Source organism: Stegodyphus dumicola, chromosome 11 (genome assembly GCF_044657685.1).
Source record: "Stegodyphus dumicola isolate Sdum_Otavi_A_Nest chromosome 11, ASM4465768v1".
Lineage (NCBI taxonomy): Eukaryota > Metazoa > Arthropoda > Arachnida > Araneae > Eresidae > Stegodyphus > Stegodyphus dumicola.
The window spans coordinates 94,584,613-94,599,278 of record NC_140778.1 but is presented as its reverse complement, the minus strand read 5'-3'; the positions used below and the strand labels follow the sequence as shown (position 1 = coordinate 94,599,278).

Sequence of the window (14,666 nt, the reverse complement as noted above, 5' to 3'; positions counted from 1 at the left end):
ACACAAAAAATGTAAAACATTCTAAAACACAAATTTTTCGTAATCCTTTTCAGCAGTCTCTCAGTGTCAATGATATTGCAAAATACATGTTTGTAGCGGTTTTCATGGCGCACTACATAACACCCTTGTGAAGATGCAACTATATAATGCGCATCTGATTACATTGCATTTTTTACTATCGGTACCATGAGATCTTCTTCCTTTGACTAGTAATCACGTTAATTACAAAAAGTGAGGTACACGGAAAAAATAAAAAAAACCAATAAACTTTTCATCACGAAAATGAAGCTGTACGTAGCATAGGAGATTATGACTATACAGTCATTCAACGCTGCAAAAGACCAAGAACGATACACCATAACGAGTTATGGTGATCGATGTACATAATGAATTTAATGTTTTTTCTACTTTTCATTGTTTACTCTTATTTATCTTTACTTAATTATTGCAAAGCGATATGGACTTTGCGCCTCCGGAGGCAGGACTTTGATTTGTATTATGTGTATAAAATTTCAACGTTTGGTCAGTGCTACTAGGCTCCGCCCACTACTGTTATATGCCTCAACTATTATGCCCACGCTATTCTGTTGCTCCAAGACACGGAGGAAGGAGGACACTCAGCCGTAATACCTACGAGGAGAACGTTATGCCAAAGTTTTTATGCTACAGATGTGTTAAATTTCTTTTACGATGTGAAAGTTATGCTTCAGATGTTAAATCGCTATTTTACCAAAGTTATGCCACTGTTAAATAGCTGCTGCACCAATGTTCTGTTTCTGAGAGAGAAACCTATGTTTTGTTTCTATACTTTGCCGAAAAATCATGGGCACCAATGCCTTGTTACTACTTCCTCGTAGGGAGGAAACTAATGCAGAAACAGACAGGTGAAGCCGTAACTATCTAAATATCAACTGAGAAACTAAACTCTTAAGAGTTTGCTAATTACCAAACTTTTAGTGATCGTATAAGTGAATTTTTAATGCATTGCGTTGTGAAAATGCATCCGGGACTGCGCCGTGAGAGGATCGAATAAATAACATGTAAAATTAATATATATATATATAAGAAAAACACATAAAGGATATAAAGAAAACATAAGTAATAGTTTTCCAGAATAAATACCAGTTTATTCAAATTCCTCACAATTAAAAATTAATCTTATCCGAATCAGGGAGCCAAACTTCTTATTTTTGTTAGTTTCAATTTACTTATTTTAGACACAGGTGAATTCTTCAATTTGTCATTTTTTTTTGTTACATTTAAATTCATGATTTGCAAATCTATTACATGACCCTTTTAATTTAACGGGTACCCGTTCTATAATTTCTAAGAGGTTAAGGAAAACATATTATTTGCAATTCACATCTGTTCTAAGGAAGATTACACAAACAACTTAAATTATTACATCCTAATTCATATAAAAAACTTAAGGTTTGTCTCGGTAATTTAGAAGGGGAAAGGGAAACAATTGAAAGCCTGAGAATTAATTTAAGATTCGACGTTGTTATTTTACATTCCAAGGAAGTCGTTGAAACCTTACTTAAAGTTCAAACACAAAAAATAGAACTTATCTTGTAAGGACGTCTTGAGGTGGAGGACTCGTATCCTAATAAGCGTTGACGTCGGCGGGGCTGATTTTTACGGTCACAAATGGAAGTTTCAGAAGACATCGTCCTGTCCTGGCACAATTGGCGAAACACACACGCAGGTAACTGGTTTTCATAACGACGAAGCTATTTTTACTCTGGAAAACAGAAACAGGAGCACTGCTGCCCAGCACGGCTGTCCGCCTGGTCTTGAAAGTCTTAAGTCACTCGCCCGGGTTCAATTTCGCCTTTTAACCAGAACGCGGCAGGGGAGCATGTTTGCAGCTCCCGGCCGGAAACGTCTCTCTAGGCAATTACAGCTCGCCTTCACTCTTAGTCAAAACGCGGCCGGGGAGCATCTCTCTTCGTAAATTACATCGTTTCGAAAGCTTAACCCCAGAGCAAGTTTCAAGAGTAACGTCCAAAGTAAGTTCCGCAAGCAAGTCTCGCCAAGTCTCGCACGAAAAGTGATTCAAACTCGAATTTTCTTCCTCTCCTCCACAAACGCGGGCTCCCACTATGGCTTCAATTATCGCCCCCTTAATTTGGGCAAATTTTGCGTTTCAACCCCTGAATGAGGAAATAGGGGTGAACGCGCATGCGCGCCCTTCTTCATATAGCCAACAACCGGACCCTCACTCGCCAAAACCTGAATGACTTACATCGAAAGTCAAGTGGCAACCTCTGGCCCTTCTGTCACGTACTTCCTGTCCTAAGGTCAACTGCACAATGAAATTCCTTCTAGAACATTCTAAAGGACAAAGCGCGCGAAATCATGACTTAGCAAAATTGCCCCCCTTTCTCTGCTTCTTTTCACAATGAATCAAAGCTTGTACAAAAATTGCAAATAAAAGAAAAATAAATAATATTCTTTTAAACTAAATAATATTCCCAGAAGCATCTGTTTTTTCCCTAAAATTAAAGCATTAAAAAATTATTCAGAATCAAATAAAATTAAGATTTCCATAAATCAGAAAATCATTCACCTAGTTTTTATAACGCTATCAGACAAATTCTCTACACAACACCACTGTTACATACTGCCACACTGGATGTCATTCAACACTTCAAGTGTACAGGTTTATTCCAATAATTGGAATTTTTTTTTCACTTTTAGGATTCATACTAAGGACAGTTATAGATAGGTAAAAACTTCAGGGTCGTATACCTATTGAATAAGTGATGACCTAAGACCTAAGACCATCATTGGCGCTAGATGTAGATGGAAGATACTCCGTAATATTAGGACCAAAATAATTTTTGTTTCTTGATTCACATTGTTCTTTTACCTCTATTTCTATTTGGTAAACAAATTTCTACATTACCTGACAGATCTTTTACCGATGGAGTAATCATTTCACCATCATCAAATCACTCTTATCTCACCAACTCACCCACATCAGGCGGTAAAGCAATTATATGACTGGATCTCCTTAGGAAACATATTTTCTAATGCTTCTTCGGCGGTGCGAAACACTTTACGTCTGGAATATCTGGAAAAAATGATAAAGGAAGTAAAAATTAGTTACCACTAACCGCCAGCGATCTATTTATAGATCATCGTGTTTAAACTAATTTAATTATGTGAATCTGAGAGACAACGTGTTTCATTTCATTCATCTCAAGTGTTCACATCTTTACGGTGAAACAATTATGAAGAGCCGCTACGTGTGAGGCCCCTAGTGGGATTCCGTAATAAGCTCCGGTAAGAGCAGGATAAATTCCTGCTGAACACCAGAATACGCAACTAAAGCATCAAAGCATCAATTTAATTATAAGAACAGTTATTTTTCTAATTTAAATAACATGGGACAATTAAAGAGGTATTGAAAATTTGGAATACACAAGAAAAGTATAACTTACTTTTAATTGTTTTCCCCGTTGGATACAAAATCGAAAGCTGCGCTATGAAGCATCATCTGGCTAATTTCAGACGTTATCTGCTGGACTGAAAAGAATGTTTCAGAACACCACCTTTGAGGAATGTGGCCACATGTGTAAGGAAATCAGCGAATGACAAGAACTGATTAAAATATATTATTCTCAGTCGGCGGTCTAAAAGTAGCTGATCTGTAAATACATCACTGGAGGTAACGGGATAATTTCAAACTGTTTTTGTGGTAAACAGCAAAGGGTAGACACAATTTAAGTACAAAGACCAACAGTAGAAACAAGAGAACTACAATTTATTTCAAAGCCACCACTCAGCTTACAATAGGCAAGCAGTTTTATTTAAAAAAGAAGAACCTAATATATTTTTCACGGAAGGCTTTGTAATTTTAAAACTACATATACCGCAAGAGTATATGAAAAAACTAGTAAGTAGCAAGTTGGATATAATTTTTTTATTAATAGCTATAGGCTGCAATCATTTCATTAGTGCTTTGACCGATTTTCTTAAAAGGTTATGAGACGCTAATACTCATCGACAACAATGAACGAGAATATCACACATTTGTTTAGAAACTGAAAGAAAGTATTGTGAGACACTGCTTTATTCCCTGTATTGCCAAAGAAATATTTGCTTGTACGTTCTTTATTTGTGCGTACACGACATTTATCACCGACTTTACTTGCTGTCGGACGTTTTTTACTTAAGTTGGGAATAATATAGTTAATGTTGCAATGACAAAATTGAAATTACCCAGATATACCGGAAAAGCATTACATATCGTGTCTACTCTGCGCATGTGCATTGACTCGGCCATCGTAGTGGAGAATACGATATGAATCTTCAGTTCCACAGAGGAAGGAAATCTCGAATCAAACGGATTTTCTGACCGTTTTGGCGAGCTCCTATTCCCCCACATCTGCTTAACTGATAAAAACCTTCCCGGGGTCTTCTGAAAAGGGTTCTTCAATTAACGATAACGATAGTTTTTTTACAAATTTCGCAACAGGGCGTTCTAAAGCAAGTCTCTTTCTCTCAAATGCCAAAAATTGTTTGAAAAAGTTCGATTCAACACGCTAACGCGTGGACGATATTTACCTTGGCGGGAAACTTTCGTTAAGATCCGGTATGTGTAAAAAAATAATTGTACTAAAGTTGCTTACATGAATATTTCATAACTTATAAAAAGCAAGTAACAAACCCTTAAGATAAGAAAAATATTATAGTAGAATAAAACAACGCCAAATAAATGTATGAAGGAAAAAAAGAGAGAAATGATTTTTACATGCAGTTAACTTTGATTTTGGTACGTAGATCCTTCCGTTTTCTTAAAGTATTTTGAAATAGTGATTGCCTATTTATGTAAATAAATGTAATTTTTAAATAAAACGTTTTACGCTTTGTATTTGTATGAAATTTGAAATTTACCAACATGGAAAGATTCATATTTCATTTGCAATTAACCTCATGATGTTCTTTTTCTGTATTAGCTCAGATGTAGATTTGCTTATGCTTCTTTCCTGGGTATTATGCTGTGAATTTAATATGCTTTGATTTTACGTTACCTAGGTCCTGTTCGAAGTAAATGTCGGCAATCGTGGTTACGGTCAAGTTGCAATAGATGACATATCCGTTGAAAATGGAAACTGCCCAGATCCAGGTAACCATTATACAACTCTTCTTTCCTTTTTATCCCAGAAGGGTCGTTAGTCCCAAGTGGAATATTCGTCTCGAAACGGCATTATTGGTTGAATCACTATAAACGGGGTATCACTTTTCAAATTGTTGCATTACCACCCTACATTATATTCAAAGAAATTAAAGAATGAAGAATCTGCATGAATGTATGCATGTTTCTAGCAAACAAACTACGGTACCTAGAAGTCTTCAAATTTTAAACAACGTACTCCTCCACCCGAATATGAACACCTGGAAATCGGAATTTTGAATTTCGAATATGTTTTAATTCCTGTTTCATATTTTGTAAAACGTTAATGAATTTTTGATTAATAAAATCAACAGTTTAAAAGCGATCAGCGGCAAAAGTTTACCGTAAAATCATTTTTATCTCCAGCGCGAGTTTTAAAGGTAGTCTGGTTTTTAAATATTTTGTAATTTTACTGTCAAAACTACTAAAACTCCTCTGTCAACAGAAACCGATTTCAAATAATTAAGCTTATGTAAGACCAATATACTGAGGTATTATAACAATTACAAGTAATATTTTTTATCAATGGGGAAAGAAGACGAACTATTCCCGTTTCTTTCACGGCACAAATGCTTCAGGAACGCAAAATTTTCTCCAATGTTTATTTTTTCTTAATCATTGATGACATCGTTGCTTAAAAGTGGAGGATCTCCCGCAGCGATATACATAACTATTTTAAAAATAAACGTATGACTATACCTTTGTTTTCAGCTGGATGGTATTTTTTATCGATTAACTCAATTCCTTAATAAAAAATTCAGTTTTGCTAATGATGGGCAAATATAACAGCTATACCTCTCTCTCTTATTATATGCTTTTTGACATGCTACCTGTTCAGGCTGATGAAGCATTTTTATCCATCCCTAACTATAACAGCAGTCCTGATTCTAGTACATCAGCTACAATTTTTGAAAATACAGTAGAATTCCAGAAATCCGCAAAGCTTGGGACCAGAGGTTGTGCGGATTTTAGGATTTTGCGGATTTCAGGACAGAAAAGATAAAGCATAATGTTCGGACTAAAAGTGCAAAATAAATAAGGCGTATTAGATACATTTAATTAAATTATTATATACATTTTTACAATAATTTATTATATGCATTAAATTATTATTACATATATAAATTGATTATATTATTAATTGTATTATATGTATACAGCATCGAGGTTTGCCGATTTCGCCTCATGCAAAGATTTCCGGTTTCGGATTCCGGTGTTAGAATCACTGTTGCTGTAAAATTTCAACAGCTTTTCTTTATTTTTCCGACCATTCTGCTATAAATCGAGGAGCAGCTTCTGCTTCCATCTTTTTTAGAATTTTCGCTTATTGCGTTACCGTCAATGCAACGTGTTTACGTTTTACAACGTTGCAAGCAGTAAAATCACGAGTGCGTTTCTAATCTGTCATTGTATTAAAAAGGGCTGAAATTTAAAATATTCTTAATTTATCCACAAAATATCCGGATAAAAAAAGGCAGCACTAAACAATCTCGTGAAATGAAATAATAAAACTCAGATAATACACCAACGGCGGGGGGGGGTGAATCGTGAACTTGAACAAAGAGTTGAGTGAATCGTCTGCTTTTTTACCTCGATGCTGATTAGAGGTAAAAAAAAAAGCTTATCTTATTTATTTTATCTTATTTTTTTAAACTTTTTTAATGTCAATAATTTGGCATTTCCGTTTTGACTCATTATTATTCGGTAATTATGACGTCATTATTCGGTAAGTATTTTTTTCTTCGATATTTCGTACTCAATGTTGTGGTTTCCGGAACCTATAAATTGAATGTTAATATTCTGAGAGTCAACGCGGATTTCAGGAGTTGGCGGATTTTCGGTATTTGACTGTATCTTCAACACCAAGACCATTAAAATTTTGCGCCCACGACAGGGCAGCCGGTCAATTAGGGTTTTTGCATTTCGACTGTGGGTATGCGCCGTTGTTTAAGCTGTGTCCATATCTAGAACTCACCGAGGAACATATCCAAATGTCTTTTTCTCCTCTACACCTCCTGTTATCCCTCCAGAGGACTTTCTGCTCGACCGTATTTCAAGTGATCCCAAGCCGCAAATGTCTGTACATTTACAACCATCAACGCCATCTCTTGGATTCGACTACTGACGCAAGGATATGACACCTGATTCCTCAAACACCAGACCAACAGTACAACATTCTTTAAAACTGGTAGAACTCGGAAAACAAAAGAAGGAATCTTTAAAAAACAAATCTCTAATATTTACAGACAGAGGTGAGTTGCTCATATAGGTAGGTCTCAAGGGAGTCTTCATTTCAATAGACCTCCAAGTTACTAATCAATTTTTAACGAACAATAAAACATAACTTGCATATAAAGAGAGCCCTAAAATCTCAAGTGACACGAGTGCCCGTTCCTTCTGAGGGCCACAACGGCCAAGTCTCTGAACACTGGTGGTTCGGTCGCGAGGTTCGAATCCCGACGAACTGGCTGGCTGCATGGACGTTTTCATGATTTTAACCCATCTGTAACGTGTACACAAGCCAATTTCTCTCAGAAAGTCCTCCACGATGGCATTCGTTTCTCTAGGCCCATAGCCCTCGAGTGATTTGCCGTAGTCAAATAAATTAAACCAATCTTTCCTTTTGACCTTATTTGGAGAAAGCCAGAATATAAGGCAGACCAAAAGAAAAAAAATTGAAGAAAGAAGTTCTTATTGATATTGATGAAGAAAGCATAGCTAAAACCCTGATATGAGCCGATAATTAAATGTGTGTGTGATTATGGCACAGCTTAGAGGGCTATCTTCCTAAGGGGAGGGATGCTTTCGTGGAGGACTTTCTAAGAGGAACTGGCTCGTATACACGTTACACATGGGAAAACTACGAAAACGCCCATGCAGCCAACTCGTTCGCGGTATTCGAACCTCGGACCGAACTACCAGTGTTCAGCGACTTTACCGCTCGGCCGTTGTTGGGCTTTGAGCTGATAATTAAGTGGGTAATTTAACTGGCGAAGTTTTATTAATAAAAATCACTGAGATGCAGCATATCTTGTTTATGAAAAGTTAGGAAGGGACAATAGACTATGATTCAGGTGTTATTCCTGGTCAAAGAGCCATGAAAGACGATAGTAGAGCCATGAAAACTTTATGAAACTCATAAACATGAAACTCATAACATGAAACTCATAGTAGAGCCATGAAAACTGCTGTGAAGACGATAAGTTAAGAAACTATATTTATTACTGTTGCAAGGCGTGAAATAATTTTGATAAGTTTTAATATAAATTTTTCAAGCGTATTTATTCTTAGTGTAATTCTGTTTTTTTTTTTTTTTTTTTTTTTTTTTTTTTTTTTTTTTATTCATAAACAGAAATAAAAAACGCAATTTAAATATCATTTAATGCATATTGCAGTCTAGTTTAGGTGGGCGTTACTACTGTGCTCCTCGTTTATAATATTACTAGAACGCCCAGCGGTCATACGAAATGACCGCTGTTCTAGATATTATAAATTGTAATTAAAATGATTTGTGCAAAGGTGTCTGCTAATTTAAACTGAATTACCCAGGGCATGCGGCGAGGATGTCCCTTTGCTTACTGCCCACGGGGTTTCCCCCATCTACTTGCTTAATTGCTTAAAGTACAGTGCAATGAAGGAAATCACTGGCGGTGCATTTCTTAAGAGCTACCGCTAGCTCAATAAATAAAGGTGATTTAAATAATAAAATGTTATCTCACATGTCAAAGATCTCTTTGTACACAACATTTCTTGTGTAGATCTCTCCATCATTTTTAAGCTCGCCTTTCAAAAGACCACCCATTATTTTTAATTTTACGTCCGTTCTTTCACGAACTTTTGAACAGGTTACATAAAGTTGATCGTGTCCAAATGCAGGTCAGGTAAATAAATGCCAACACGCTTAAGCGTTTGGCCCCGAGACTTATTGACGGTCATAGCAAAGGCAAGCTTTACAGGAAATTGTCTACGCCTCAATTGAAACGGCAACTTCACCCCATTGGCTAGTACAGTTATGCAAGCAACCAATAAACTATCGGCGACAAACAGACACTTAAGCCACATATATATATGGGGTTAAGTAACATCATCTCGTCCGAAACGGCTGGCTCCCGGGCTTAACGAATCATACCGTTGGATTTCGCAGGTTCGTGGCACGCCATTTTGACCATTTGCGTCTTCGTAGGACTTTATTTAGCCGAGATATTGATTAAAAGCTAATTTTTCCCTACGTTCTCCACGTTCATTATTGAGTTTTCCCTATTAGAGGGATTTGGCCACGTGCAAAATTATTTTTTCTCGAATATCTACGGAACGGCGCCGAATTGAAATTCGACACGCGTATCGTTGGATTCCAAAAAATTCTACGAATCCATCGGTACCATTCTCATCTTCGTACGACTTTAATCGGCCGAGATATTAATTAAAAACTGCGGAAACGTTAATTTCCGCGCTCATTTTTCCGAGTGGCAACAATAAACTATCGGCGACACATACTTTAGCCGCTTATATATATATATATATAAAGATTAATGTTGTTCTTTAAAATGAATTCACAAAATGAATATTTCAATCTGAATGAGCATTGATTGTTTGCCTTTATTTAAAAACAAAAAAAATTATGAAATATGTATACCTTTGTGTGATTTTAAGAGATAAAATATGCAAACACTGTATCTTTTAAACGCAGTTTTAGCATTTTGAGCTTAATTCTTATTTATTACTAAGCCTATCCAGAAGTAATTTTCTTCCATTTTTAATTTTAAATAAAAAAAAATATGAAGGATTCCAGATTTCAACAGATGCCGAAAGGGTTTGTTAAGGTTTTCTACTCTCTCACTGAGCTCGCAGTTTACCGGTCTCCTGTTACACTCACATATGCTAAGCCTTTTTTTTTTTTTTTTTTGTCTTTTTATCTTTATTATTAAGCATCATTTTTTTCGCACTCACGCCACTTATAATTCAACAGCAAAATTACAAAATATTTTAAAGCAGCATAGCATTATACGTTTAGAATTACCGATGCAGCGTTAAGTATTGGCGTACCTTTTTCTTTTTTTAGTTCTTTCTCAGTTTATCACATGGATGTTCAGTTTTCTTACTCAGATGTCTTTACAAAACCTCTTTTGGTCTTTTCAATAGTACCGTTTTACGTGTTTACTTTGTTTATTACGTTTCACATTCTTCGCGCCTGCACTACATAAAATTCGATTCAACGGCGCAATCACAAAATATTGAAAGGCAGCATATCTTTAGAATTTCCGCGCCAGACAGTCTCGCACGCTAGAGATAAAAAATGTTTTATTCCATATAGTGTTGCTACTGTTCGGTTTGAAATATTTCAGTTTTTTTTTACAGTTAAAGGGCTTCTAAAATATGAACTAAATCATAAAACAAATTCGAAATTCCAAATTGGGGCTTCCAGGTGCCCATATTCGGTTAGGTTAGGTTATTTAATTACGGCAAGGGTTCGAGGGCTATCTGCTTAAGGGGAGGATGCCTTCGTGGAGGACTTTCTAAGGGAAACTGGATCGTATACACGTTACACTTGGGGGAAACCACGAAAACACCCATGCAGCCAGTCCGTTTGGGGGATTCAAACCTCGGACCGAACTACCAGTGTTCAGCAACTTTACCGCTCGGCCTCTGGTGGGCGCCCATATTCGGTGGAAGATTATGGTATTTAAAATTTGATGGCTCTAGGTGCCGTTCCTTTTCCACAGTGCGAGAAACATATATACATGCAGAGTCTTCATTATTTAATTTATTTTACAATAATACAGGTCGATAATATTTGGTGGTAACAATCTGAAAGTTACATGCCGTTGCGATTCAATGCAGAATGACGTTTCCAAACTAATATACAATTGGGGACTAACGTTCCTTTTGGATTGTATTAGATATATTTTTAAAATTAGTTATACTAATAATTATATTTTAATATGCGAAGCTTTAAATTATAGAATATGTTTGCTATGCTTAAGATTTGTCAACGGTATGACAATTTCTTGCATTAACTATATTTTTCCTTATAGGATACTGTGATTTTGAGAAAGAAAATTGCCTTTGGGAAAACGTTCGACAACCTTTCGACGAGAAAAATATCCAGTTTTTAAGTAAGCATGAATACGATGTTTGAAGAATATAAATTGAATTTCCGACTTTCTGTGTATTTTGTTGCATACTTTTTGCCTTGAATGCATCCTGGAATGTTTGAGTTGTATTTACATCACTGTTTTACTATTTCATTCGTATTGTGGCCAAGAATCCTGAGAATGTATCAGACCTGACTTCAGCTTTGCTGTTTTGAAATATCCTTCAACTCTTTGAATTCAATCCTAAAGCTTTCACTTGGGGAAACAGACATTTCAGGGCATGAGATTAAAAACGTGCAACAATGAAGAAAATTTTATTGGCGGCTTCTTGCAATATGTTTTGAGAGTTACCCTTAAATGTTCATTATAAAAAAATAAGTAAATTAAATAATTACTTTTAAATGAGTTAATTGTTTCATCCATTGCTGCATATAGTTATTCTGTAAAATGGGAATCACCTAACAAATCTTTAACTTAAGTTACTTTCTTCTAAATCGATTCTGGAAGTTATTTAAATCAATCCTCTAATTTCAGTTACAAACTTAATGGCATTCATATAGAGAGCAATTGTAAGAAGGAACATATTTTTTGTTGTAAAAAGAATATTATACAGTGGGATTCTTCGATCATGGGACAATCTTGGAGGGGTGGTTGAGCTTACTAAAATATTTATTTTTTGTATAGGAATGTAGGGTCTTAAGTGACGGGTTAAGGCACGAACGCAAAAAATGGCACTGGAGGGAAAATGTGTTTATTCACAAAATCAACCAACGCGCTTCGTTACAGAAATACGGTAATTCACAAGAAATGTTCAAAATTGCGACCACTGGCAGTAAGACAAACTGCAGCTGTGCGGCGGCAGCGGCAGCGGCTCCAGCATAATGGTGCGCCAGCCCATTATGACTTGTTGGTTCGGAATTACTTGGATATGAATTTTGCGGGGCGATGAATTGGGCATGGTGGAGCAGTCCGATGGCCACATCTTTCGCCAGATTTACCCAGCGCGGATTTCTTTTGAGGAGGGCTGCATCAGAAGGGCATCATTTACGTGATTCCCGTTGACTCGCCGGAGGACCTTCTTGCACAACTATACATTGTGGTTGCAAACGTGTGCGAAATGCCTGACATTTTTCAAAGTGTTTTCTAATCCTTTTTACGATGCTACCAATCATCGGCGGCTCTGGATAATGGCGAACGTGCTGCTGTACTGATTAACCATTAAGGTAAAGGGACAGTGCCCACGGCCTCCATCACTTATCACTTTACGACGCTACTAAGCATGTATTACTGTTGGTGGTCACAATTTTGAGCATTTCTTGTGACTATTGTATTGCTGCAAAGAACCACTATAGGTTGATTTTGTAAACAAATACACTTTTTCTCCCGTGCCATTTTTTGCGTTCTTGCCTTAATACATAACTTTAGACTCTACATTTATGTACAAGAAATACATGTTTTAGTACACTCAAGTATTCATCCAAGTTTATCTCATGATCGTAGAACCACTCTGTATAGTACATAAATTCAAACAGTAAAATCTTATACGAAATAAGATTAAAATTCTATTCGCAAATTGTCGAATGAGGTATTTATTTTATGCATGCAATTATAAATATATCTGTATTTGCTAAATATCAGTGGAAGCAGATATTTATTTAAATAAAACAATATTATTCACTCAGGTGTATGATCTGGTTAAGAATTTACGATGGAAATCTCTTTAACCGTATTGAATAAAAAATGACTGAAATTAAAAGGAATTTATTTGTTTTATGATTGATTAAGTTTAAGATTTAAGTTTACGATTGTTTTAATTTGCATTTTACTTGTCATCTAAAAATTAATGATTGTCAGAAAAATAATAACATTTGCTTTGAAAATTGATCAGAGTTCTTCATAAACACCGAAGGTACTGATTTCAAATGCATTGGGAGAGATTGCTATGAATAAATAAATAAATAAAATAAAAATAAAAAGTCGCCTCACTCCGAGTCCACAGGCTTTCTCTAAAAGACTAATATTTATGATTGTTAAGAAGTTTTTAAAGCAAAGTGGCTGCTTTTATATTATTCTTTATTGGGAATATTTTATTTATGAAATGGTACGGATTTGCAATGAAAGCAATTTCTTAAGGAGGAAAAAATAAATCTATTTATATATTTATCTGAATATAATCCATAATTTTTAATAATATTTGTGTACATTAATCCCTTTTCTTTAATAGCTTATTTTAAAACACTTATTAAATATATTTATCTGTACAACTGCTATGCAAGATAATTTTATTAAAACAAATACGTTTTTCGATACAGCTACTATGCGAAATAATTCTGTGAAAACTGACAACAAAATTCCACTTATAAATATATTTTTTCTCTACTGCTACTATGTAAAATAATTTTGAGAAAACTAACAACAAAATTGCATTCATAAATATATTTTTCTCTACTAGTGATATGCAAAATAATTCTATAAACCTAGCAACAAAATTTCATTTATAAATATATTTTTCTATACTATTAATATGCAAAATAATTTTATGAAAACTAGCAATAAAATTTAGAAGTTAATTAAAATTAGAGGGGAAAACAAATTGAATATAAAGATGAGTATCTATACAAAAGTGCAATTAAAATATTATAACCCCAAAAAAGCAAAGAATGCATTATAATAGCACTGTGTTAAGTTTAAATTTCATATCTATGCGATTTTTTTTAATTGGTGAGGTAAAAACATGCTGGGGCTATCTCATACAAAACGAAAATGTGCTTGAAAGAGTTATACAATTATTTTTTAATACTTAACAAATGTTTCTGTAAGAGTTGTTAATATATATTGTAGAAGTAACGAATGCTTTGTAGGTGTTGCAAATGCCGATGTACCAACCGATTTGCTGAAAAGTGATTTTGATTGGGTAAGACACATTGGAATAGACAGTTTTGGACCACCAAAAGATCATACACTTGGATCCCCACAAGGTACAGTTATTATTTTATCAATATGTTCTCATGTTTAAAAATAATGTTGACAGGTTTTTTTTTCAAATTTGATTATATCCTTATATAAGTTATATTTATTATATCGTTTTATTGTTTTGCTGATATTTTTATTTGTTGGTTTTGAAAGCTAAGTTTATAATGCGTGAATCACTGATCAGTTTTGAAATGGGATTACTAGCTTTCATTTAAATGAGATTTTTGTTAACTAATGCTATTAAATTAAATTTCCTTTCCCTTTGACGTGAGTAATGAACTATGATAGGAAAATAAGTATTGAGAAAGAAGCCGCTGCCTTTGTCTATTTGCAAATATGCAAATAGGCATATACAAAGCAAAACTGGAGAATTTGTTAATTAGGTATTATTGTAGGCAAAGAACACATGGAATATT

General features: G+C 34.9%; 1 protein-coding gene across 2 annotated transcripts in view; it reads left to right on the top strand.

The window, feature by feature from the left end:
* The window catches only part of LOC118194239 (MAM and LDL-receptor class A domain-containing protein 1-like), a 458,361-nt gene that overhangs the window by 155,689 nt on the left and 288,006 nt on the right, over nucleotides 1–14,666 (top strand). For both annotated transcript variants that reach the window (XM_085827015.1, XM_085827016.1), the window contains 3 exons: nucleotides 5,047–5,137; nucleotides 11,218–11,298; nucleotides 14,139–14,255. In XM_085827015.1, the coding sequence (XP_085683141.1) occupies nucleotides 5,047–5,137; nucleotides 11,218–11,298; nucleotides 14,139–14,255 (289 nt within the window). The remainder of the gene's footprint in view (nucleotides 1–5,046; nucleotides 5,138–11,217; nucleotides 11,299–14,138; nucleotides 14,256–14,666) is intronic.